Raw genomic sequence first — 26,689 nt, 5'->3', positions numbered from 1 at the left:
GAGACCAGCGCAGCAGGTCTGCATTGTGTGTGTGTGTGTGTGTGTGTGTGTGTGTGTGTGTGTGTGTGTGTGTCGCATGTGTACAGGACCTGCAGTAACACGTTGAGCTCACCCACAGCGATCATGTGGCCCCAGGTGTAGTGACATTAATGACTCGGTATTACAAGTTAGTGATCTTTGGTTTAATACTTACAGTACACGCTGAACAGCATTGAGACATGAATCAAAAGGGAAATTAAGGTTTTTATTGTTAGAACGTCTGTTTTTAATCAGCACTAATAGGATGTTTAACAAACTATCATTATCGGTGGAAGCGAGCTTGAATACAGGGCGCCTGGATGTAGGCCCTAAATAGAGGCTCTATACACAGCATGGGGTCCACTTTCTGCTTGAAATATCTGTGTGCATGCGAATAACACAATAATCTACACAAATGGTAGAGAATCCATGAAACGGTGCCCTGGTAGTCAGTGCGCTCCAGCCATTAATGCAAAACAGACTTTAAATTACAATTCTTATTTAGATAGTTTGAGATATAAAAAAAAAAGAAAAAAAAAGGGATGAGACGCAGCAGGGGCCGCAGGTTGGGATTGAACTGAATTGGCCTACACGGGGCGCACGCTCTACAGGGTGAGCTATTGATCGCCCCGAGAATTTTTTATAATTTTCTGTCTATAGATAAATAAAAAAAGTAGCATAAATAATAATACCGTTTTAAATCTCCGTTAGGTTGCATATAGACACTAGCTTCTAACTGAACTGGCGTGTAAAGCTCCTCAAAGAAATACAGTATAAGTGAAATTTACCCGGTTAACTTAAATCCGAATCTCTCATCTCGGTTGCGCAAGAGCACTTTCCAGAGCAGTACAATAAACAATCAGCTGTTTTAATGTTAAGGTTTACCTGTTACATCATTTTAGTTTAATCTGTTAAGTCTGCCCACATTTCCATGTTTAATATTGTTGAAAGCACTCAGCTTTGCAGAGATTTAAACAATAACTAAAAGGCATATTTTTAGGAGGCACGTGTGGGGCAACAAAACATGTGAAGGGGGAGCAACACACGTACAGTAGATACAACGGGTGTGGTAGCTGATAAGTTTAAGTAGACGCCATCCAACTGAACTGAAAGAAGAGGAGGTTTGGCTGCGTTTGAATCAGGTTATGTAAAGTATTTAGTGATAATGGACCTGATTGAGTAACCACAGCTTAACGTAAGCAACAGTTTAATCAAGTGGGAAGAGAAAAAAGCATTTCAATCCAATCTCTAATTACATAGACAAATACAATTTTTAGAGCCTACGCTTAGTTAATTGTCCTCAGAGACAGTCCACTCTAATTAAAGCTTCCAAAAACAGAGTGGTGATGTGTTAATGGGGGCTGGGAGGAGAACGCTGCGTCTCATCAACATGTTGTACATGAATACTCAACGCCCCATAGACTCTAAACAGGGAGGACTTCCTAACGAAGACAACCATCTGGCTGGAGATAACCAGGTGTGTGTGTGTGTGTGTGTGTGTGTGTGTGTGTGTGTGTGTGTGTGTGTGTGTGTGTGTGTGTGTGTGTGTGTGTGTGTGTGTGTGTGTGTGGTCTATATCATTAGTTAGAAAAACTATGACCTCATCCTGTTGCCAGCTGTTTCTATGACAGCGCAGCCTCCAGGTAACTCACCAGGAAACACCTGTCTTCTCTTCGTTCGGGCTTGCCGACGTTGGAGCGAGCAGCAGCTGAGTGAAGGGAGAGCCGGATGTCATACTGACTGAGCGCTAAATAACTCAAGTGAACCGTGCTGAGGGAGCTTCGGCTGCAACTCAAAGTCCAGGCGTGGTAGATACTTAAGGTGGAGGTACACTCCAGACAAACAGTTTTTGGTTTTTGCTGTGGAATCTATTTACATTGTAAAGCTGGTGGGAGTGCACACGAGGAAACCGTAACGCTGCTCTTTGTTGCATCTGCAAACAACTACTGTTGAGTTTCACAAGACATTTCAAAAACAGGAAAGGACAGCAACTATCGAGGATTTTTATGATCAGTTTAAGGGGGAGCGCGACCAATTTACCACATTCAAGCCTGATCACGGGTCTTGAGTAGCAGTACTGCACATGTACGAGAAAAAAAAAAAAAAAGTTATATAAAGCCTGTACAGTGCCTTTCAAAAGTTTTTTTTTAATGTTTCCTATTTTGCTGCATTGCCATCTGGAATTTAAATAGATTTTTGGGGGATTTTATGCACTGGACCTACACAAAATAGTCAAAAGCGTCTCCCAAATGTTTGTTTTTTTCTTTAAGCAATGTCTTTTTTTCTGGCCCAGCTCTAAAGAGTGTGAGGCTTAAAGGGGTCCTATGGACAGATGCTATAATCTCTGTTTTTTTGACTATTTTGTGAAGGTCCATTTCATAAAATCCAAATAAAAATAAAAGTCAAATAAAAAGGTTTTCATGCAACAAAATAGAAAAGAAAATGCCAGGGGCGTGAACACTTTTGCTCGTCAATACGTAGCACATGCATTACCCGCGATGCAACTCCACCACTGCGCTATGCTAGTAGCGGCTAATGTAGCCTCAGGCCGATTGTCTCGATCAGAGATGAGGAGCAGCTACAGAGGTCTGTTAGGATCAATTCTTTGCAACTCCACCTCCGGAATTCTTTAGCTTCGAATGACACTGGCTGAAAAATAAGAGACGTTTTTTCTTAACACGTTGATCTGATTTAACTCAAAGTGATTTGACTGCAGCTCCACCCTGCCACCCGACCATGCATCCAGGCCCGAGCCGCTGAGCCTCCCAGCGGGCCAAATGTTATCAGTGTAACTCCATCTCCTACTCATTGTAATGAGAGGGATTGTTTGTGGGGAGACTTTAATAACTCCCAGAGCCTATTTTTAATCGCATAGGTCACACCCTCTGTCTATGACGCACACATAAAACCACACACATAAACCAACTTTGAAAAAAGACCATCTGTACTACAATGGAAGGTCTTATCAAAATCATGCTGGCAAATATTTGCCTATTTTACGGAGCCAAAACTAATTATTAGCATTAAAAATGTAACTCATAAGCAATCATACAGTAATCTACTGCATTTATTATTTCTAGATGCTGATCTCTATTCTGCAACATGTATAAAATGTTTTCTGCCTTTGGGACGATGCCAAACCAAACAGTCTTCATATATATATATATTATATATATATATATATATATATATATATATATATATATATTCACAGACTAGGTTTGTGCAGGACACTGCTGGCATCATGCAGACATGTATTAACTTATTCAGTAAGGTAACCATAAAATAAGATAAAATAATCCTTTATTAGTCCCGCAGCGCCGACATTTACAGGATTACAGCAGCATAGATACAGTGCAAACAAGGTACATAGTAGAAAAAACAAACAAGTATTCGAAATAAGAAACCATGTTGAACCTGCAAGGGTGTAGTTTGTTTGGCTGCAGGCTGGTTCACAGCAACAACATCACTTAAAAGCAAAAGTCTTTTCCTTCTAATTATCCCCGGTGGAGGATGCCTCCTGAGGTCCGACCATACCCAAACGGGAAAACAAGATGGGGGGGCAGTAGAGGAGGAGGAGGGAGAGCAGCTGGTGCGTAGCCTGGACAGGAGGGAGGGAGGGAGGGAGGGAGAGATTGCAGGAGAGGGGAGGAGAGAGAGGGGAGTAAGATAACAGAAGGGCAACATGGTAGATCGCTTTACACTCCGGGCCGGTCAAGAAGCGTTCATTAGAGGGAGTTTGGTCAGGCTGCACCACGGAAGCCAGAAAAAGCGATGGCGCTGCACTGAAATATGACAAATGAACGGCGGGATCTTCTGCACGGATGTCCCTCAGTGCTCCAAGGTCTGGAGAGTGTGAGGTCTCCGGTACCGTAAAGATCAGGCAGCAAAGACCTGCCAATCATTCAGTGGACGGCCATGTGTGAGGACTGCTGAGCAACTCCTGAGTTATAGCGGGTTTTATTACCTCAGGGCTTGGCGGGAGAAGCTGCCCTGTCGCCCCTGGTAACTAGACCATTGTAACCACTTCCCCTCGGTGGTTAGCCCTGCTGGCATTCTTTCTGTCATGTTAGAGACCTTCTCTGCATCTTCCTCGGTGTCAATTCTTCCGCTTGAGTGAGAGAACTGGCGTCTCCAGGAAGCTTCAGCAGTATCACATAATATAAACCGCAAGATAGCAGAGCTCATACAGTGAGGGTCAAAACTGACTGAAACAGAAGTAAAAACTTCACAGACTCTTCAGAGATGATGCAGGGCTTCATCATGAACTGAAAAATGTGACAAAGCAGATAAGCAGGTGGACTGGAGACAGCATTATTAACTCATCGTCGATGTATCGTATCGGTGGATGTCGATCAATAAGTAACAAGAAATGGCAGCAGAGAATTCCACACTAGGTTTGAGGTCACCACTACAGCCTGGCCACCAAAGAGGTTTTAATGTTTAATTGTATGAATCAAATCTAAGGAATCTGGATATAGTATTAGCAAATATCAGTATTGGTATATCGGCCTTTTAAAAAAAAAAAAAAAAAAAAAAAAAAAAACTTAGCGCTGAAAATGAACACAGCAAATATAGCTTTCCAGGGAGAACATTTACAAACTTAGCATAATATTCCAAAAATAAAGGAACCGTGGTCTATGTTTAATCTATCGCAGCACCGACTAAAACCAGCTTCAATCTGACGACATTGACATATCCTTAGTACGAAACATTACTTTAAATCAATTCAGTATGTTAACACGATGTGTCCAAAAAGAAAAGTTAAATCATCTAGAGCTATAACTAGCTACTTCTGAAATGTATGTCATTGACATATCCTTAGTACGAAACATTACTTTAAATCAATTCAGTATGTTAACACTGGTATTACAAATCAACTATGTGTCCAAAAAGAAAAGTTAAATCATCTAGAGCTATAACTAGCTACTTCTGAAATGTATGTCTATACTTTTCACATTCACAAACTGCGAAGGTCAGAGGTCAGTGTGACGCAAGATCTGTCACTCACCCATGCCTCCCAGAGTCTGCATTGAAGCCAAAAACAAAAGGGCCAAGCAGACTGAACATGTGAGCGACACGCACCGTTTAATGTCTGTAAAAAGGTCTGTATGCAGCGGGTAAAGTAACTCGAACACCTGTGCACATCCATTTCAAATTATGGTCTATTTCTCCCTCTCAACGGACTATTGCCGCCATTAAAAACCGGGTTATAATTGCAAAGGACCATTATTAATTTAATCCTAGACAATGAAAAAAAAAAAAAAAAAAAAAAAAAAAAAAAAAAAAAAAAAGAACTAGCAACCATATTGCCAACTAAAGCTGAAAGGCAGCTGTCAGCCTGGTGACCAGCGCTATACTTCCTGGCTTAACAGGCCTGACTGAAGCACGCTGCAGATTATGTGACTTTGATTATCTGATGCATTTACTTCATTACCAGATTATGTGTGGTGCAGCTTTACGCTGACACATGCAGTATATTAATCCCGTTACCCGTCACATAGGTTTCAGTCTGTTCTGTGGTCACAGAGGCAGATCACACAGCAGCCTTCTGTTTGACATACATTATTGCTTATTTCCACCATTTAAATTACATTAAAAAAAAAAAAGGCACCAATTTCGTTTTTGTCCTTTTAATTGGTCACCACATCCTGCCACACTGCAGAGGTTCTAAATTTGTCAGTAAATTCTTTGGAGCCCACAATATGGCACAAGGAAACCTCCACCACCAGTCTGTCTTTTTAAATGGAGTCACTGTAGAGCGGAAGCTGAATGTTTGTTTGGTTTTAGACCACATGTTTATGTCAAATCATGCTTAGTAGGACTACTCTTGCCAACCAGTCTTTTACACTGCAAGAGGAAAAAACTATATTCAAATTCCTTCTGAATCCATGGCAAGCAGGGAATCGTTTATTCCCTGGTGGCCACACTAACTGAAAAGGTTTAAATGCTTTAAAGCCGTTAAATGCTTTATTTCTTAGGCTCACGGTTGAATTGGATGGCAAAGTAATAAGGCGTAACAACCGCATGCACCATAATCCAGCAGTTTACTAGAACCAAATTTTTTGCAGAAAAAGCATCCTAAACATGGTCAGATAAAAATCATTTTGATGAGCTATCTTTATGTTTAATGTGGAGCGATCCCCCCCAACTGATGGGCTTGCTGGCTGCAGTGTGAGCTGGAGGGAACCGTGCCTAGTCTATCCCATTACGTTGGCCAATATTGCTTTGTTCGTGAACTGTTTACCAGCCGGCCCCCTGCTGTGGGGGAAATCACCATGCGTGAACCGCCATTATGTGTGCAGAAGGATGAGAACATTGCACACTTGCGGAGTGGCGGGAGCTGGACGGAAATTATAAACTACATTTAAGAAATGGGGGGGGGGGGGGTTGTACTTTGCCAAGTCCTATCAAAACATGCAGCTTCGTGATTATTTATCCAGTGAACATCTCACTGTAGCTTTAATATTGCATCAGTTTTTATGTCCACAAATATCTTGTCCTATTAGGGGAAGAGTGCATTTCCCCACAGTAAAAAAAAAAAAAAAAAAAAAACCTCCCTGAGATTACAACATAATGCTTTCTTTCTACTTAAAAAAAGCTTTGCCCTTTTAATGCAACAACTGAGAGCATGTGACAGCTCAATGTTGGGTTCTACATGCACAGCATTTCTAGGCAGACTTTGTTTATTTGCGAGGAGGTTCACAAGAACAACTATCCACTTCATAAATCCTTCATCCTGTTGGTCTTATTTTCTAGTGAGATAAAAGGAACTGCGCTTTTAGAAATTGCCGTTTCCACATTGCTCAACATGCATTTCAAGCTGTCAGTTTATGCAAAAAGTCTTCCAGCAGCTCTAAGCGCTAGTTAACCTAGCTGAGTGAGTGTTTAAACAGCACGACAGCACTGAGCGATTGGGGCTGAGAGCGATGCATGTGGCCCGGGGGGGGGGGGGGGGGTCAAGGGTAGAGGTATGTCGGAGTGCAAGGCTGCTGGTGTTGACGAGCCATGTGAGAGGGAAAGTGAGAAATAACTGCGGTTATAAAACTAAACTTCAAAATAAAACAAAAAATTAGGGATGCCAAAGTTATACTGATGCAAACATGAAGACATGCAGAAGAACAGAGCAGGGGAACGTCTGGTACATTTATGTTTCTGCTGAGTGACCCACCCTGACCTACTTGCTCCTGAACATCCTCCTGACCACTGCCCAGTGCTCTCCCAGAAAGCTGGTGGGGTTCACTGGCCAGGAGTGATCGGTGATGTCATGGCAGATCAGTGTTGCCGGCCTGTGAGCATGTGTGCGTGTGTGTGTGTGTGTGTGTGTGTGTGTGTGTGTGTGTGTGTGTGTGTGTGTGTGTGTGTGTGTCTAGGGAGAAGGCGGGGTCCATCTGAGGCAGGAATGCAGGGGTACATTGCTATGAGGTCATGAGAATTATGGGATGTTTGCACAGAGGGAAGGCTAGATGTTGGTGAGAGATGAAGAAGAAAAGAAAGAAAAAAAAAATGTGCAGAACCCCGTGAAGAGAAACATCAGCTCAGAGCAGCAGCTGAGGCCGACTATGAAGAACAAACACGCTTTAAGTACACGAGGGGATTTCAGTATTTGTGTGCAGGTCATGTAAACGCAAACACCCTCAGTCCTCCACCGACAGAAACAACCACACTTGGGGGGGGTTAGTACCCATCCTGAGGGTAGCCAGCTGGGTGGGTGGATTTGTTGGTTGGTGAGGGTGTGGTCACCCACATGCTCCAGCCACCATGAGGAAAATGAACCCGCAGTGAACTGAATGTGATCTGGGCCGCTGGTGTCAGACAATACAACCTATTGTGCTGCTGTGGCTGTAGAGCCTCATCATCAGCATAATGCCCTTTAGACCTCCCCTTCCCTCCACCCTCAACCCTCCACCCTTGGGCCCAAGCAAAGCCTTACCCACATGTGAACTGCTCCTAGCAGAGTCACAGTGATCCAGCTTCAATCAGCCAAGTCACAGAGCAAAACCGTTAGGCATATCACATACATATATGTGTATATGATTTTAAAAAAGGCATTACAAGACTTAACAATGGGCTGACCAACCACAAACCTCGTCAGCAAACTTCCTCTGGAACTAAAGTTATTTTGTTCCAAAACGTTAAGGTTTCATTCAGATGCTGTTCGGGAGCTTTTGATCATTTCACATGATCTTCCTCAGCGGATCGAGTTGCCATGCCAACGGTCATGGAAGTGTACATGGTCAAATTTACATTATGAGCACTTTAAAGCGGCTCTAAACACTAGTTTTTATAACAACAATGTTTCAAATGACAATATGAGACTACAGAGAATAATCGACTGAATCTTCGGTTCCTCTCCGCTTTATAGTGAGTTTCAGCTCATCGATAAAGTATCTGGTCCTCGACTCTAATGTTTCGGTTCATGCTACCGCTCCGATTAGCCGCAGTCTTAAGCTGTTTTCAGAGTAAAAGCTCTGATAATTCTCTCTGCCAAACAGCAGCAGACACAGTCAGAGGCTAGCTGGTGGACATAGTAGAGCGTTTAGCAACTTCCAATCCAGAGCTTTGTGGGTATTTTTGCACATGAATGTGTAAATTGCCTGCCACTTATGGTAATTACTACTTTTTGATCTAGTTGCATAGAAAAAGTAGGAAATTGTAAAACTTAAATGCTTTTCTCCAGGCAACGTTTATATGTTTTATTTTTAATGTGTTTATTTCCACACTCTCCTCCCGGAAGAAACTACATTTCAGCATTTTCTTTACAGTTGGAATGACAAATATGTCCATTAAAATCAACACTGAGTTGTCCCTTAGCAAGTACATCCAAGCCCTGCAGTGGAAAAATGGCCACTGACAGACACACAGATGAGCTTCTGTGATGGAAGACACCATATGGAGACACTAAATAGAGTCAATCAGCGGACAGTCGCCTTACTGTGCCCAACACTAATGCCTCATTTCCATTGCATGCTCCGGATCAATTCACTATTGATACCAGGTCCTATCAAAAGCGGTGCATTCTTTTTTTTTTTTTATATATAAACAGACGTTTTTTGATTGCGACATTGGTATATAGAAATGAGAACAGGCCTATCTTTGCCTTATTCTGACTCAAATCGGTTTCAATAGCTAACTTTGCTGGTAAGCACGGCGGTGATTTCCTCCTCGACTCCTCTATATGCTCGGCTGCTTTAATGATACTTTATACACAGTATTGGTAACTGTTTTATAAAGACTGCATTTTCCTTGAGGGTCGGACACAATATAAAGCACACAGTCAGGAGAGCCAATATGAAGTTATGATCATGGGTTACGAGTCTAAATATAGCATTGCTCATGTGAGAGACTGTGTCATATGATGGGGAGCCCTGCTAGACCACATTGTTTTAATAAACTGAGATGTCTAAGATGTCTCCAAGTCTCCTGTTGCTCAACAGTTCCTTGGTGCATTATTGTGGATTCTGTCTGCCTCTGTGGCCCCAGGGCAGAGCTGAGAAAAGACCTACTTTGTGCACATAACTGTCTCCTTACGTCATGCTAAGGCTTATGGGAAGTACTCCTATGCATTCCCTGGAGTGTCTGACTGTGTGTGTGTGTGTGTGTGTGTGTGTGTGTGTGTGTGTGTGTGTGTGTGTGTGTGTGTGTGTGTGTCAGCTGTTACATCTGTGTGTTCGGGAGTGTGTGCAGTTGCGAACATGAACATTTGTGCCCATGTATGCATGTTTTCATCTCACTGGTCTGGACTTTTTTCCAGTGAACATACAAAGTGGAAAAACGTGTACAACACTCTGAAACCGCCACAGATTCCTACAGTTTACTGTACAGAGCAGCGACACATCCCCCCCCATCCATTCCACTGTCGTCTCCCCTCTAACCTTTATCAGGAAGTGTGACGCAGTTGGGTTCAGGCTCCTGTTAGGGCTGTTTAATATCGTCTTCCTGTGGGGCGCAAACAAATGGCTCGCTGTATGGGAGGGGTAAAGGGCTCCGCTGCCTGCTTCATATCCACAATAACGGAAGCTTAAAGGGGAACTCCACCGATTTTACACATGAGTCTGTTAACAGGTGTTGGGCAGTACTGCTGCATATGTGAAAAGAAGATGTGTAAAGTCTTTCGTGGCTGCAGAAGGAGCTGCTTGAAGTTGTATAAATCACCTCAGGTGATGTCACAACTGCTGCATTGATGTTGATCCTTTAAAAAAAATAGAGCCTTCTTTTCAATAATCTTGGTCTGTATTCCTTAAAAGTGTTTAAATTCAATATTCAGAGCTCATTTGTTGCCTCTAAACAGCTCTCAACATGGCGACGGATGAGCCGACGGCTCGCAGCGAACGGTGCTAACAGCTAAAAGTGTTTACCTTTCTGTTACGAAGCCGTCGGTCGAGCAGCCACATCAGCTGTAGCCGTGAGCTAGCCGGTGGGGCTCGCTAACATGCACTAAAAAAAAAAAAAAAAAGGCTTGCAACAAAGAACGGAGAATCTCGATTTCAGCGCACACACACAGAGAGGGTGTGAATCAATTCCCTCAGCTCTTGTTTCTGGACCAGCAAGAAAGGTTCTGTGGAGAGAGTGGGAATAATGGCTTCAGTGTTGTCCACACAGCAGCCACTGAAAGATTCCCTCTTTTCCCACCGTACGTCAAAGATCAAAGGGAGACCTTTTGATCTGTCCATCTCCATCTTCCCTTCTCTGCTTCCCTTTGTTCACTGACCATCACTGGTCGTTGAGCGTCATGAGGGACTGCTGTTTGTATGCTGGTAGTTCTGCAGTGTTCCAAGGCAAAATGCATCACCAGTAGCTCTTTTGGGGTGCAGTGAAGATCAAGATCAGCTGGCTTCATTGAGTGAGCAGCTAAGCATGGTCAAGCTCCAGCCGCCTCATTGGGTTATTGATTCAATCAATGACGTATCATTGGACCGGCCATGGGAGCAGGCCAACTAACAGGGCACGGCCAAATTTAGCTGCTATCTGTTTGGCACAGATCTTCAGACCCTGGAGGTTTCCCATATGAGGACTTCTGATACGCTTTAATGGCTAAGCTGTCTAGCCCGGGGACATTAAAAAGGCACCAAAGCTGGAATGAATCCTGGTTGAAGTGGCAAACTAACTCGGCACAAAGCATTTAAAAAGGCAGTCAGATAACATGGTGCACTAAAGCAGCATAATTAAACACAGACTGTGGCAGATTTTACTACCAGCACGTGGTGCAGCTCAGGACTTCCTGAATCTGATAAAGGAAGAGTTGGTGGAGACATCGTCCATGTGTGCGCTGACACGTCAGAGATAAATGTTTACAGGATACAACTATGGATTTTTTTATGTTATTGAATAGTCTGCAGATTACACTCTTGTGTATTGATCCATTGTTGGGCATTTTTGCTTAAAAAGCGATTTATTGCTAAGATGCCGATTCTTTTTTTGGGACAACTAATTGATTAATCGCCTGATTAATTCAGCTCTAAAATGATGAATTTCATACCGGACCAGAGTTGTGGACTTTAGGACAAAAACTTCACAATGAGTAATTTCCACCAAAAATAAAAAGTCTTGAGAATCCCAAAGGAACACCCACAGAAGTGTATAAATCGTGGACTGAGCAACAGGTAGACTGCAAGCTACGTCACCAGGCAACCCCGTTTATATCATGCGAGGACGTGAATTCTCATGAGTGCCTGTATCAAAACATAATAAACAATAAATGAAAGGCATGCTTTGCTCATTTATAATGCAATGGATGACAAGGACAAATATGGGTGTTTCGGTTGATGGACTAGAAGTGGGCAAACAACAACTGTTTAGTCAGCGGTTTATGTCGTCAGTGACCCGACGCGGAAATACACAAGAGGAACATTGGCTGTAAATGTCAAATCCTCAGTCGACTACCATTACAAACAGCCGTTTATAAATCAGCATGCTTTTAAGACACTGCTGACGAACTGCATTTTCACGTGCACCCGTCTATCACTTTGCTACTCCTAATTACAGTACATCATCGCTAACTGGTCTCATGGCTCACTGCCTTCCTTCACACTTGACTTGACATCCTTGCTTGCAAACAAGAATGCGTAATTGCAGATCAAACAGGTGGTGAGGCACCTGCTCCACCTGCATGTTTATGACCAAACTGCTCCACATTCTCATGTCATACATTACCTCAGCACACAACTATTCCCAAGAAAAAGGCAGAGCTAGCAGCCTAATTCTTTCATAAACGTGTTATGCCTGCTGGGAGGTTGGAATGTTTTGTGTGGTGTGGGTTATTTCATAACAAACAACACGAATTTACCTGCACGCACCCGCCTATACTCCCTGTATCTGCACCCACAATACCTTGAAGGCACAAAGTCAGACCCATATCATAGCAAACACAGCGCAACACGCAGTGCAACACCAAAGGTGAGTGAACACCATCAGTGGAGCCCTCTGCACAACCAGGAAGCATCCCATCATACATTATTAACAAGAGACAAGCTATCCATTTCAAATTCAGCTGAGTGACTGGTGGTTCCTCACAGGGCCACCAAAGGCCCTTGAGAAGCCACCAAGGATCTTAAAATGGGGTTTTTCCATTAGCTGTATGAAACTCTCTTTCCTTTCATTGAGTTTACTTGACCACCACAAAGTAAAGTAATTATGTACAGAGTTATTTATATATATATATATATATATATATATATATATATATATATATATATATACACACACACACCTGATCTATAATAGATTTGTATTTGAGTCATTTTGTGGTTTAAACTTGCAGTTCCCAACTTGGGGCTCGGGACCCCAGATTGAGCAGAGAAGTCACAAGATGATTTAGGCAGTAGAGAAACAAAATTATTACATAAAATTGTTTATTTTGGCTGATATTTCTCTGCTTTTGCTTCTGAAAAAAATCTGTTGAAATGGAAAAAAATCCCTCTTTGGTTGAGCTGACAACTGAGTCCATGTGCTATGGGGATGGGTGGGGTCACAAGCAGATAATGGCTTCATTTTAAGGGGTCACAAGCACCCCCCCCCCCCAAAATAAAATAAAATGTTAAGATCCACTGGTTTGAAGTATTTCTTAGGGGAGGAAGAGTCTGAAGATCAACCAACACTGAGCTCAAAAATCAACAAAAACATTGCAGGTGAACAAGGTAAATGAAAGCATGCATTCAGGCTGCAGGACATCCCTCCTCCTCCTCCTCCTCCTCCGTCTACTTACTTGTATGGAGTCGTTCGCCATCGTTGTCCCTGTTGCTCTGTTGTCAGCCAGTTTGCAGTTTCACAGACACCCTGCGCACATGTGGGATTTGCACCTCCCGTCAATGGACTACAGATGTTAAAAAGAGGTGAAAAGGAAGCCCTCCTGTAGGTGTTATGTCAAACTTTGCACAAACAAACAGTCTGTATTGACACAAAGGCAAATAGTCAGGAGGTAATCCGCATTGTTGGCTGGTCTGGCCGCGCCTGGATCGACCTCCTGCTTCACCAGCGCTGCTTCACAAAAAGAAAATTGCGTTCACGGTCCGCTCGTTTTTCGGGATTCTGTAAAACACACATTGGGATAAAAGCACAGAAATGAAACTATTGGGCTCCACGGTCATTGTTCATGATGCCATTCAACAGACAGCCAGAGCCCCACCGGAGGAGCTCCTCCGTCACGTCCTGCTGAACCCGGAGTCACATGCATGGGCAACGTAAAAGCCCCGTCTCCCTCTTTTCCCGGTAACATCCGCGGACGTGAACACGACTCGGGCTCTCGCCTCTAACACATGCTGCACACTGTCAGCCCGTCACCAGCCGCCCATTCAGCCAACACGAGGGACAAAACGTCAAGACCGTGGACACATGAAAGAGACGAGTCCTCGGTCACGGTGCACGGGCTGAGGGAAGCCAGCGTCTCACCACGTCCACGCAGCGGGGGACTGACGGGAGCGCTGCACGGACCACTTGTACGCTTTATCCCGCTGCGCGCTCCCGACGCTGGAGCAATGCCGCCCGGGCGCTCATTGGTCCAGGGCTGGGCGGCGGGGGCGCGCCCGGATGTATCATGTGACCTGAACTAGCCATCCTTGTCGACTGTAACTTCTGATGAACCCAACTGTTGAACATGTTGTAAAGTCTGAACCTTACTGGGAACAACACAGTGGTGGAGTAACATGCCTGGAAAGTACTTATTATGCAGACTTTAACATTATAAAGCCTATATATATATATATATATATATATATATATATATATATATATAGGCATCTACAAGGTAGAATATAATATAATATATATAATATTTTTTTATACATATAATATATATAATATATTATATATATAGTATATATATATTATATATAATATATATTATATATAATATATATATAATATATTATATATATATATTATATATACAGTACCAGTCAAAAGTTTGGACACACCTTCTCATTCAATGGTTTTTCTTTATTTTTATTTTTTTCTACATTGTAGATTAATATTGAAGACATCCAAACTATGAAGGAACACATATGGAATTATGTGCTAAACAAACAAATGCTCAACAAACCAGAATATGTTTTATATTTTACATTCTTCAAAGTAGTTGAATGAGAAGGTGTGTCCAAACTTTTGACTGGTACTGTATATATATATATATATATATATATATATATATATATATATTTATATTATATTACTGGATTGCAATCAGTGATGCATTTATGTGTACATCACTTTAGTGTTGTAGCAGGTAAAGGTGAGGCTAATTTTAATTACTTATTAATTGAATCTGCAAAGTAAATAAGTAAAGCTATGGAAAATATGCTGTAGATAAAAATACTATATTTGCCACTGTAAATTTATTGTAGTGGAAGAATTACGTGGTGTAAAATGGAAGTGCTTGAGTAGAAATACAAGTAACAAAAAATAATGCATAGGTAGAGTACTTAAGTTAAATGTTAAAGGTGGGGGAAGTACTCAGATCCGTTATCTAATAGGAGTAATACCAAAGTGTATTTGTATTTGTTATTTGTCAATAAAAATGCTCCTAAACCCAACTGAAGTTGATCTCATTCAACGGAAATGTTACTAATATATATTATTACAAAGCCTCTGGGAGTTGGTTTGTGAGCGAGAAATAGAAAGTGCGCAGCGAGAGAGAAAGCTTAGGTTTAGGAAAGTTTAGGTTAGGTGGTGTGATGGTGGCGTGAGTGGATGTCGTTTGTAGATTTGACAGAGAAGCTGAACTGGACTGTTTTTGCATAATTGATTTGCATAATGAAAATGAGCCGGCAGAGACGGGGAGGACATAGGAACAGAGAGTGACCTCAATGCTCCGGCATACGCCCTAGATATCCTGTATATACATGAAAACATCATCAGCCTGCACGGAGTATGATTCAACTTTCTACAAGTGAGAAGCAAGGACAATGACATTCTGGGAATATAACAAATGTACTCACACAAATTGATTCAATTTGTGGTTGTCAAGTGTTGAGAGGGTTTTAATGATTCATGATAGAGTGATAATGCATAACCTCTCTGTCCTGTTGTCAAAAATAAACTGATAACTAAATGTGTAATAAAACATGTTGCATGGCAAAAATGTAATTATGCAAATGTTTGTATTGTTAGTTGAAAATAATTTACAACCTGGTTTGTGAAAGATGTCCAATTATGTGAAATATATCAGCATCAACATAAAAAACAGAACAAGGAAGATATTTTTGTTCAAATAAATTGAGATTTTATTTTTGTGTTACGTTAATGCAAACCTCCCACAAAAGCAAGTATTAGAAATAAAAAAATAAGCAAAAAAATAAATAAAGCCTTGTTTTATATTTTCTCGGTGAGACACATTGACCTTTGACCTCTGACCTCTCACATCCCGCAAGACGAGATTCTGACCGGAGAGAGGGTCTCTGGTCGTAATCAGTCCGCAAGTCCGTCCCTGACCAATCAGCATTCATTAGCAGAATGCCCGCAAGACGAGATTCTGACTTGACGTGAAGGTCGGGAAGGTGACAGGTATCTAAACCAGAGAATGTCTAATATGAGGAGAACTGGCACTCGGGTTAAGGTGACGAAGGTCGGGAAGGTGACAGGTATCTAAACCTAAAAGTCTAAAATGTAGAAAACATTTTTATCACACCCTCATAATCAACAGGCCGCTGATTAGATACTTAAAGACATCTTAGATTCATTCTGTTAGCTGACTGGCACACAGTCGTGATCTGAGGTTTCTTACTTTTTCCAAATGTCGCGTGATTTGAGCTACTATCGCGACAGTTAGCTAGCTCGCTACAATCAACGGCCATTTGCGCGAAGAGGAGAGTTGACCAACGGCTAACGGCTCCTTCCACACAGTTTGTAACAGGCTACATCTGAAATAATAAACTTATAAAACACACAAAGCATGGCCGATGTTGAGGTTCAGTTCGAGGTCCAGCTCCCCTCACACTCCCCGTCAGGACCAGACGTGTTTGCGGTCCTGCAGGAGGACATGAGCGGCCAGAGGGAGTCAGAAACCACCGGGCCAGGAGGTCAAACACTAACTGTGCATGCTTTGAAAATGTCTATAAATACACACCTATGAATAAATACCTATGAATACACACCTATGAATAAATACCTATGAATACACATCTATGAATACATAAGTGTATATTGCACAATGGGAGCAGTGGACATTCGTTGTATTTCATCGTTCAGAGGTGGAGGAGCCGCTGTCGGTCCCGGCCGTCGTCGCTCTGGCGCCACCTTGTGGTGACCACGCGTCCTGCAGCTGTGACTGTGAGGCCTGCAGCGGGCCCGGGCTCAGGCGGGTGGAGAGGAGCCTCCAGTCCATGGAGCTGCAGCTGCAGTTCCTCATGAGCAAGGCAGACGACCTACACGCCAGGCTCGTCTACGGGTAACCTGGTGTAGTTCTGCTGTTTAATTAGATTACATTAGATTAGATTAGATTCAACTTTATTGTCATTGCACAGAGTACAGGTACTAGGACAAGGAAATGCAGTTTTAGCATCTAAAACCAGAAGTGCAAAAGAAGCAGTAAAGGTGCAGTGCAATGTGCTGGATAAATAACAGTATAAATAACAGATCAATTATAATAAAAAAAAAAAAATAAGATAAAATAAGATAATCCTTTATTAGTCCTGCAGCAGGGAAATGTACAGGATTACAGCAGCATAGAGGATAGTGCAAACAAGAGACATAGTAAAAAAAAAAAAAAAAAACAAGATCAAAATAAGTATTATAAATAAGCAAATGAGCAATAAAAAAACAGTAAAGAATCCACAGTAACTGAAATATTATATATACAGACAGAAACTATTATAACTATTGTATTGCACAGTGTATTTGTATTGCAGAGGTTTTAACAGTATGAGAAGTATAAACAGTATAAACAGTATGAACAGTATAACAGTATAAACAGTATGAACAGTATAAACAGTATGAACAGTATAAACAGTATAAACAGTATGAACAGTATGAACAGTATAAACAGAACAGTGGATATGATCCTCTTTGTGTTTTTTTCTGCAGACAGGGTCAGCTAGAGAACAGATATGATCCTCTTTGTGCTCAGACAGGGTCGCTGCAGCAGTGCCAAGCTTCCTGTACACCTGTCAGCCGTACTTTAACCACCTGGAGTCCACCAGCTCCGTGTCCCAGCACACCCTGCTGCCTTTTGACATCTACACAAGGGTGCGTTCGGCCTACTTATTTACATATTTGTAGCAGAAGGATGTCGAATGAGCGCTTGAAGTAAATCCTTCTAGGGCTGTGGATTTAGATTTTTGCCGAAATTTAGGGAAAATCTTAGTGGAGAGTTTAGAAAACAATTCAATTTACTGTAAAAGGCCATACTTAAAACATTTGAACGCTCTTTAAAATCAGGCGTTCCTGAAGTATCCTGCATATTATTATTTTATTGTCAATGGTCGTGTTATGTATTTTATTAGCCAGATTGTCTGGATTTGTTGTTTGTTTTGATGGAGTCGAACTCACATCCTCTCAAACGTTTTTCAGCGGCATCCTGGGAATTGCTAAATGAAACATATTGCTTCAACAAAGATCATGATCACATAAAAACTCCTGCAATGTAACAATGAGGGGGGGGGGCATACGGTATCTGTTGCTGAAAGAAAAATACATCTGTGTATAACGGCTACAAGTTGAGTGTAAACCTCTGTTGTGTGTGTGTGTGTGTGTGTGTGTGTGTGTGTGTGTGTGTGTGTGTGTGTGTGTGTGTGTGTGTGCAGCTGTTAGACTTCTCCCAGCAGCTGTGTGACAGGTTGGAGCAACTGGTGTTGACCTACGCCAGCTATAATCTCCTCTGTTTGGACGAGACCAAGCCTAATAGGTAAACACACATACACAAACAACACACACGCACTCAGAAGAATAACACAATGCTACTAATACACGTCTACTCGTTTAGACATGTGATAGTAGCAGAAAAACGACACGGCAGAGCACAAGTCTTCATGTGGCAGTCAGACATACAGTCATAAACAAACCGTTGCTCTTTTCTTGGAGCACCAGCTTCACACCAGCTTCGTTGTTGTATCTTCTTGCCAAGTTTCGGTCTCTTCCGCCTACAGCTTCCTCAAAGTGTTTATTTATTTCAGTCCAGACTATGTTTACAGTAAAAACCTTTAGCAGTTGAATCCTGTGACTTGTTGCTGCTATAACAATCTAATTTCCCCCCCGCTGGGACCGATCCATTTTCATTTCCTCTCATTGTCTATCTCTTCAATCTCCCGTGTGCATTCCCAGTGTGTCTCACTTCTGCGTGGGTCAGAGTCAGCTCGGTCCACTGAGGGTGACCGCGTTCCTTTACTGTAAGCCCACGCCGTACCTGGCCCGGGTCGACACCGGCCTCTACAAACGCATGCGCTGGAACGTGGAGAGGCTCCGAGACGAGCGGCAGACGGGTGACGAGCGTGAGGAGGGGGAGGCAGAGGTAGTCGGCGACACGGAGTAGTGAGTAATGGATGATAACTCCACCCTCCAATTGTTTGGTTTTACTTTCTCCCTTTTCTACATTTTTGGACAGCAGACTTATAGTAGAAATCTTTCATCCCCGACGTCCCATTCAGTTACTTCCTGTGCTACGAGGACATTCCCAACGCACACGCAGATGCCGGCGGGGATACCCAAGGCGTCTCCCACGGCAACGTGGTGAGGATGTGGTCCATCGGTCAGTGGGTGCAGGTGACCCCCGACACGGAGGACATCTATGACTGGTAAACAGAGCTACATCACTTCCTTGGGTGCTCTCTAGCCGCTTTCACTTTAAGAGAGTTTTCAATGCTTAGTGGTCCCTTTGGGGAGTGAAAAGATAAAAGATAAGAGTCCCATCTCATGTGTTCCCCCCCCGTCCCATCAGGATCATGTGTGAGGTCCCTCAGGCCAGCTATCACAGGCTGCTGTTCCTGGGCAGCGATGAGCCGTCGAGCTGCAGTGCTACAGACTACCTGCAGCAGCTGCTGTTGTCACACCAGACAGAGTGACGACATTGATGGTGTGTATTAACACACACACATAACATCTGTCTCTGGGGCCGCGCCTTTCGGATGAAAAACAACGTGAAGAGAGACTGGACCCGTTTAGATCTCACAGGACGGTGCAGACGAATCCTCAACGCTAGTTAATAAGAGATTCTAAAGTTCAACATCTGGATGTCAGAGCAGACACACCCGAGCCGAAATCACAAGAACGTCACGAGTGTGAAATATGTGATCGTTTCTGCCTGATGCATTCAGGGCCTGTTGGTTTTTCCACATTTTAAAAGCTGTTTTTGTAATGTTCGACAAAAGCTGGTTTCCAAAGCAAAGTTTTATAGTGAAGTAATAGTTTTATGCCGTGTACTGTGATGAGTGATGTTTAACTCTTGATGTTTGATGCACACTATTCTGTTCAGTGTGTTAACGTGGAAAAGATTTTTTTATAAGAGATTGTAAATATTTTGTTACGTTTTAAGTGTTAAGTTCTTTAAGTATTGGAGTTGTTTTGTTGTGTTGTAAAGAATTCCAGAGGCGTTATTTAAAAAAACCCAAAACATTTTATTTACACGAAACATTGCATTGAAATAATTACACACAATCACAGATTTCTGTCTTTCACAGAGTCTAAATAAACATGGAAAAATGTACATTTTTAAACAAGCTGCCATGATTTGGGCTCCTCAAGGGAGAGTTGCCCGTTAACTTCAACAGGTTCATCAAGCCATTTAAATTAGCACTCAAAGGCCTCACTTTGTATTCAATAAATTAATATCTAAAATGTGAAATGTACTATCTTTGAGCCGAAGAAACAAAAAGAAGTTTGTTCACTCATAGTTCAGTCTACTGTGTTCAGTTTGACCTTGTCATCATTCAGCTCATCAGGTCATTTGACTGGATATAAAGTAGAAGAAGGTCATTTACTTAACAAAAGGATCATATCTACCATTTACAACCAACGTCCTTCATTCTCCATTCAATAAAAATCTATATATGACTCTTTTAAGGGCTGCTATACTTCTAAATCTCTAAAGTACAAAAGTAAAGTGGAGTTTCCCTTCATAACAGTGAGCAGTCTTTTTTTAAAACATCGTACACATAAATGTTTACAAAAAACACCACACGGACATGTTTAATTAAGAAAGCACATTTAAAAAGTCCAGCTTCGTAAAACAAAGAAGTAGCATAATGCGTCCTAACTGGAGGACGGAGGGCAGACGGACAGAGGCGTAAACGCCTGTTTCTCAGCTGCTACACACAGTGTGTGGAAGGACAGGAATCTGTCTGAAGGGTCGATCAGAAGTTAAAGCACTGGATTCAGATTCATACGGCTTTCAGTTCAGTTATTAACCAGAAATCTGCCCATATGCTGCTTGACACTGGAGAGCAGGGCAGCGAGCCAAGAACTGACTGGATACAAAAACTGAATCAAAATGGACAATAAGTGGAATTAAATCTTTCATTTTTTTTAAATATAATTTCTGTGCCCTCCTTTTAGATTTACAGTCCAAAAAACGATAAGAAATCCACTGAATGAATCCTAAAAAATGACCTTTTTAAAAAAAAACGCGTGAAATTTAAGCGAGGCCTCGACGACTGCTTTAAACACTGACTGACGAACACACAGGACCCAGACGACAGACTGACTTCAACATACAGCACACGCATGACCGTCAACAACACGCACCTCCGTACCACAGCTCATCACAGTTTCAACAACAATACACAGTTAATACCCAGAATAACCTGATAATGAACCATTCCTCTCTCCCGTCGCACAATAAAGGGAACCCTGCCCTTCACAGTAGTATCAGGTAAACCCCGGAGTCGGTCAGTGTCTTTGAATGTAAAGTCTGAGCAGCCTACTGCACACGTGTAGAAGGCCTGACAAACTGGTTTTCATCCATCCGTCTGTAACTGGAATCACCTTAAATATGAGCATGAGAGCAGTGACCATGAAAAGGCCTTCAGCAGTATTTCATTTAACTAAATCGACTCTCGACACACAAAAAATATATAAAAAAACACATTTCTAAAAGCTCATTAGTGCCAGAATCCAGTGTTTCAAATGGAAACGCTTCCTCGTCGTTCTGACCTTTGGTAAAGAACTGTAAGATCTGTGTTGGGAAATGATCCTCCTCTTCTCTAATTTGATACATTTCTGTGACCTCGGTTTGCAAATTCGTTATAATTCAAGTGTGTTAACCAACCGTAGTGTCCTAGCCTCCAATGTCGAAATCATTTAATTGGTACAAATCACGAGACTGAATTGGATTAAGTGCAATCTCGGAATCTTTCGTCGCTTCTCAGTAGCAAGTTCATCTCCAGTGTTTTCTCAGTTTAGAATAAGGTGAACAGGATGTGTGTGAACAAACAGTTATGGCTTCAAATAAAAGGGTTACAGGTGAGGAACACAAAGTAAAACAACCAAACCTATCAAGTCCGTTTACCTTCGATTGATAGTGGCCATTTGGCACCGTTTGTGTGTGTGTGTGTGTGTGTGTGTGTGTGGCCAGTCATGGCACAGAGATTTGGCGTGATGAAAAGTGTCCCGTTCCAACCCTGTTAGTCAGTAGCAGTGGTGCATCATGGGATTCTGACAGTGATCACACAGGTTTCAGGTGTTTGTCAGTTGAAAGGATTGAAATGTAATATTGCCGCGGGTGTAGAGTTTGTGTTTGCGTTGGTGTCGTGTGAGAGGTGCTGAGTTTCAGTGTGGTGTCATGTTTGCGTCCGTCTTCTTGTATTTCTGTTCCAGAGATGAAAACGCACGTTAGTCACCAGCAGCAGGGACTGTCCTGCCCCGAGTACAGACTCTCCGGCAGCGTTGTAGATGTCTGACCTGCTCGACTTACCTTGACTGCAACCATTATCTAGTTTTTCAGCTTTCTATGTTCTAAATGAAAAAAACATTTACTCTGTTGGGAGTGGTAGCCAGCCTGAGGGTAAGCACTACCTGAGAGTCTTGATTCAGGGCAAGAAATGTCGTTTACCTTTTTTTCTGCATCAGGAATCAGCATGTCTGCTCAGAGCAACGGTTGAACTGCAGCACCATCGAGCATTCACACCTGTGTAGTTTGTGCTCGTTTTTAACAGTACAGTTAGAAATCCCTGTCAATCTCTCCAGTCAATCAAGTGGGTTCCCAACATTTATACCATAAAAGCAAAGCTCTGTCTCTTTGTCACGCGTTGCATCTGTCGGCAGGTTGTGATCTCAGAGTGCTACATTTGAATTATCAAATATATTCAGTAGTTTAAAAGAACTCAGTAGTTTAAAAAAAAAAAAAAAAACCGATTAGAGTAAAAACTTGAAAACCCGTTGTTGCTTAGGAACCACTGATCTACAGCACCACTCGGGCTGGGCAGTATATATAAATATAACCTATTTCCATCTTTTTGATCCTATCGTGGTTTTTTTCTTACTTTCTTTTAGGCCATCTTTCTAAAATAATTGGTTATGAGTTTAAAACAACACTTAACCATCCAGTACAATGTGATGGACAGAGTGATCTACTTCATCCTCTTCTCTAGTTATTGCCCAGCCCAAAAATATTTACTTCAAGCTCTGTGCAGCTGTTCTCCTGAAGTAAATATGTATTTGCTTGGAGTACAGTGAGTGTGGGCTGCTCTGCATACTTATGTGTGTCACCTTATTATTGGGCCTCTTGTAGTTTGGGATTCCCGTGTGTGTGTGTGTGTGTGTGTGTGTGTGTGTGTGTGTGTGTGTGTGTGTGTGTGTGTGTGTGTGTGTGGTAGACAGACGGCACTCGTGTCGTTTTCCCTGTTTTGAGTGTTGCTACATGTTTTCACAGTACTGCAGATGTTGTGCTTCTCCCTCAGTGATGCGTCTCCAGCTCCACCACCGTCCACTCCCCCTGCGGGGAGCTCCCGGTGGCCTCCGGGGAGAAGCTGCTGACGGAGGTGACGGTGGCGGAGGGAGGCGTGAGCGGAGGCAGCATGCTGGGCCACAGGCTGCTCTCCAGCGGGCTCAGCGTGCCTCCCGCCCCCCCGGCAGCAGCAGCAGGGACGAGCAGCCGTCTCTGTTCAGCAGCAGGGTCTGGTTGATCAGCTGCTGGACGATGTCCACCTTCTTCCCCCAGTCCAGGTCCAGGGGTGGAGGTCGCTCCGGGGACTCGGGAGGGTCGGGGGAGGAGCTGTCTCCATCCTGGGAGGGGTTGCTGGATGTCGGAGGGGAGTCGGGGAGAGGAAGAGGAGGGGGGCTCTCTGTGGACGGAGAAGAGTCTCCATGTTTGTCTTTTTCTGGTGTCACTCTGTCACAGTCGGCCATCTCTTTATTTGACCTCTCTTTTCTGGGCTCCTTCTTCCCTTTAGGGGGGTTGAGCTCCTCTATTCCCTCGTCTTCATCTTCTGCCTCCTCTTCGTCACTGGTCTCCAGCGCCTCATAGATGGTGCAGAGGCCAGAGGAGGGGGACAGCAGCGCCGTCTGACCTTTGTTGGACTGTTGTAGTTCTTGTTGCCACTGCATGATCTGCTGCCGCTCCTTCAGCTCCTGTTGTTGCTGCTGCAGCTGCAGTTCCAAGTCTCTCCTCTGCTTAAGCTCCTCCTCTTTCCTCAATTTCTCCTCCTCTTCCTTCTTCTTCGTCGTCGTCGCCGCCTCCGCCTGCTGTTCTCGCGTCTTCCTCTCCAGCTCCTCTTTGTTCCTCTTTATCTCCTCCTCCGCTTCATCCTTCTTCCTCCTCTGCTCCTCCTCCTCCCTCCTCTTCCTCTCCTGCTCCTGCTCCTCCAGCGGCCTGCTCTGTTGGTCCCTGCGTTGCTGCATCTCCAGCAGCTGCCTCTGGTGTTGCTCCAGCCTGCGGAGCTGAGGGCTCAGCGCGTGCTGGCCGAGGTTTCTGGGCGGGAGGTCAGCGCAGGTCAGCTTGGGCGGGGTGATGGAGGAGGCGGCGACGGTGGTGGTGGCGGCGGCCATGTGAGGCTTGACGATGTCGCAGTAGGTTCTGGGGTAAGCCGAGTGATCGCGGCGGTGAGGGTGGGGTAGCGCAGCGAAGCCTGTGTGCGAGAGGAAGCGGGGAAGGAAGAATACAGTAGCGTGATGTTATGAAAAAAAAACAGGTGACAGGCAACAGGACAGTGACAGCAGTGCAGTGTGAGTACAAGCAGGAGGGTGGAGAGGGGAAGAGGGGAAGGGGGGGAGGCTTCAGAGGAACAAACTAGCTGAAGGGAGAGAGGAAGCATTGTGGAGCCCAGCCCAAAGGTCGGCCAGTGGCCTACAACACCAAACTGACCGGCGGTTATTTGTGGGGTTTTTTTGTACTTTGAACAAGTGACAGTGGGACATTGTTTGAGCGTTGTCCAGAGACAGATACAGCCTGCTAAAATATTCAGAGGGGTGGAGCCACAGTACTTGTGTGAAAATGGTGAACACACCAGAAAGAAGTGACCTGAGGTGAGGTGACTGGGGGTGGAAGTTTGGGGCGAGGGTGGAGAAATTTGTGCAGAGAGCAAACGTTTCCATTTTTTTTTTTTTTTTTTTTTTTTTTTTTTAAACACGTTATCTTTTCAAGAAAAAAAAAAAAAGACACCCAGAAAAGAAAGATTTTTGTGTGCAAAAACAGCAGCCAACTTCCTGTATATGCAATCACTATCCACTATGGTGAGACATAAAACAAAAATCACAGAGAAAGCGCATTGCGAGCTTAAACCGTCGCCACCCAGTGAATGGAGTTTATAGTTAGTCAACCAGTGATTCATGCAAAAGCTCTCCATGCATTTATAGACATCCAGCATCACAAGAAAAACTGAAAGAATAGCGCGGCTTTAGGAGGAATCCAGTCAACGCACCAGAGTCCATCAAGTCCTAGAGCCGAGCTATCTGGCTGACCCTGAACAAACCAATCCAAAGTAATGTAATGAAAGTCAAGTCGTTGTGCAACAGTGACATGCATAAGCATAAGTTGACATTAATACAGTGCAGCAAGAATGCTTTAAAAAAAAAAAAGTAGAAAAGAGCTAAAAACAGCAACACACCCAGAGTGGACTGGAGGAGAATTAAAGGAGCAGCAGAATGAGCCGGGTTCAGTTCTTCATCTGGAGGCTGGAAGACGAGATGCTAAACTTCCTTTTCCTGCTTGAGATGTTGAACTTGATCCATGGATGAGAAGCTCTGGTGGTGTTGATGGTCGACTCATGGTGGATCCTTTCCAGTAATGCGTTGGTGAAGTCTTTGAGGTAGGCCATGAGTCCCTCTGACTAAAATATTTGTACGAGTGTCTATGTGAGTGTATGGCAAGAGTGAAGCAGTGACGGGCTGTGGGCTACATGGTTGGCTGAGTGGAAGTGTCTGCAATAAAATGGGATGTATAGAGCCAATGTGTAAGAGTGTGTATGTGTGTTTAAGACCTTGAAATGAATGCCGGTCATTGTTTTCTTTGTTTGTTGTTTTTTTTAAAAAGATCCACAGACCATAATTATGCCACTCCCAAAAGCCCACTTCAATGAAACTGTACGGTGAGAGAGTACATCATGGTAAAAATCTAATCTTTATTTAAAGTTCAAAGGTTCATTACTCCAAAAGATGGATAAACACAAGAAGAAGAAAAAAAAAAAGCTGGGGTACAATTTAAAGTGCAAGAAGAGATGAGGAGTGATCGGGGATAAGGATGATTGCCTGTAATCGTAAGGTAGGGGAGCGAAATCAAACAGGAATATACAACCAAAACTCATGGTCAGTAATCAGATTTGTTCAGTAAAAAAAAAAAAAAAAAAAAAAGAATTAGGATAAATACACATGAAAAACATGTTAAACAGTTCATTCCATGTTTCTTTTTGTTATGCTCAATTGTTCCCCTCTTTAAGAGCTGTAAACAGACATTTAAAGTCAAATCCATGCCAGTTCAGGACAACCACATGATTCTGTGTTAAGTCAAACAGACACCAAACACCCAGGCACGCTCACACATTAGGAGTAAATAGTAGTAGCTATTGCACATACAGGAATTTAAGCCATATACTCATTATGGAAACGTTATATCAGAGGGAAGTGCCACTGCCGTCCTCTTTTTTTTATTTTTTTATTTCTTCCCTTTCTTTGCTCTCTGTTTTTTTATTTATTTATTTATTTATTTGTACTTTGATTACGTCCACCCCCGGAGATTTCAGGACAAACACTGACAATAAGAGCTACAACAGTGAGATATGTGTGGGGAGACTGGAGCGGGGCCAGAGGGGGTTAAGGG

General features: G+C 43.0%; 2 protein-coding genes across 2 annotated transcripts in view; one reads left to right on the top strand and one right to left on the bottom strand.

Moving 5' to 3' along the window:
- The window catches only part of pkn1a (protein kinase N1a), a 48,964-nt gene extending 34,998 nt beyond the window's left edge, over positions 1-13,966 (bottom strand). Inside the window, exons 1-2 of the mRNA XM_054603928.1 lie at positions 13,643-13,966; positions 13,223-13,545 (exon numbers count right to left, since the gene is read on the bottom strand). Coding sequence (XP_054459903.1) covers positions 13,223-13,243 — 21 coding nt within the window. The 5' untranslated portion in view covers positions 13,244-13,545; positions 13,643-13,966. The remainder of the gene's footprint in view (positions 1-13,222; positions 13,546-13,642) is intronic.
- Positions 13,967-16,198: 2,232 nt separating this feature from the next.
- Positions 16,199-21,064, top strand: c9h19orf67 (chromosome 9 C19orf67 homolog). Its single transcript, XM_054604751.1, has 8 exons — positions 16,199-16,533; positions 16,682-16,889; positions 17,151-17,184; positions 17,576-17,703; positions 18,252-18,352; positions 18,769-18,975; positions 19,092-19,238; positions 19,382-21,064. The coding sequence occupies exons 1-8, from the start codon at positions 16,403-16,405 to the stop codon at positions 19,503-19,505; spliced, it is 1,080 nt and encodes a 359-aa protein (XP_054460726.1). The 5' UTR covers positions 16,199-16,402; the 3' UTR covers positions 19,506-21,064.
- The last annotated feature ends 5,625 nt before the right edge of the window (positions 21,065-26,689 follow it).

The sequence above is a fragment of the Anoplopoma fimbria genome, chromosome 9 (assembly GCF_027596085.1).
Source record: "Anoplopoma fimbria isolate UVic2021 breed Golden Eagle Sablefish chromosome 9, Afim_UVic_2022, whole genome shotgun sequence".
Lineage (NCBI taxonomy): Eukaryota > Metazoa > Chordata > Actinopteri > Perciformes > Anoplopomatidae > Anoplopoma > Anoplopoma fimbria.
This window is presented reverse-complemented; position numbering and strand designations above follow the sequence as displayed.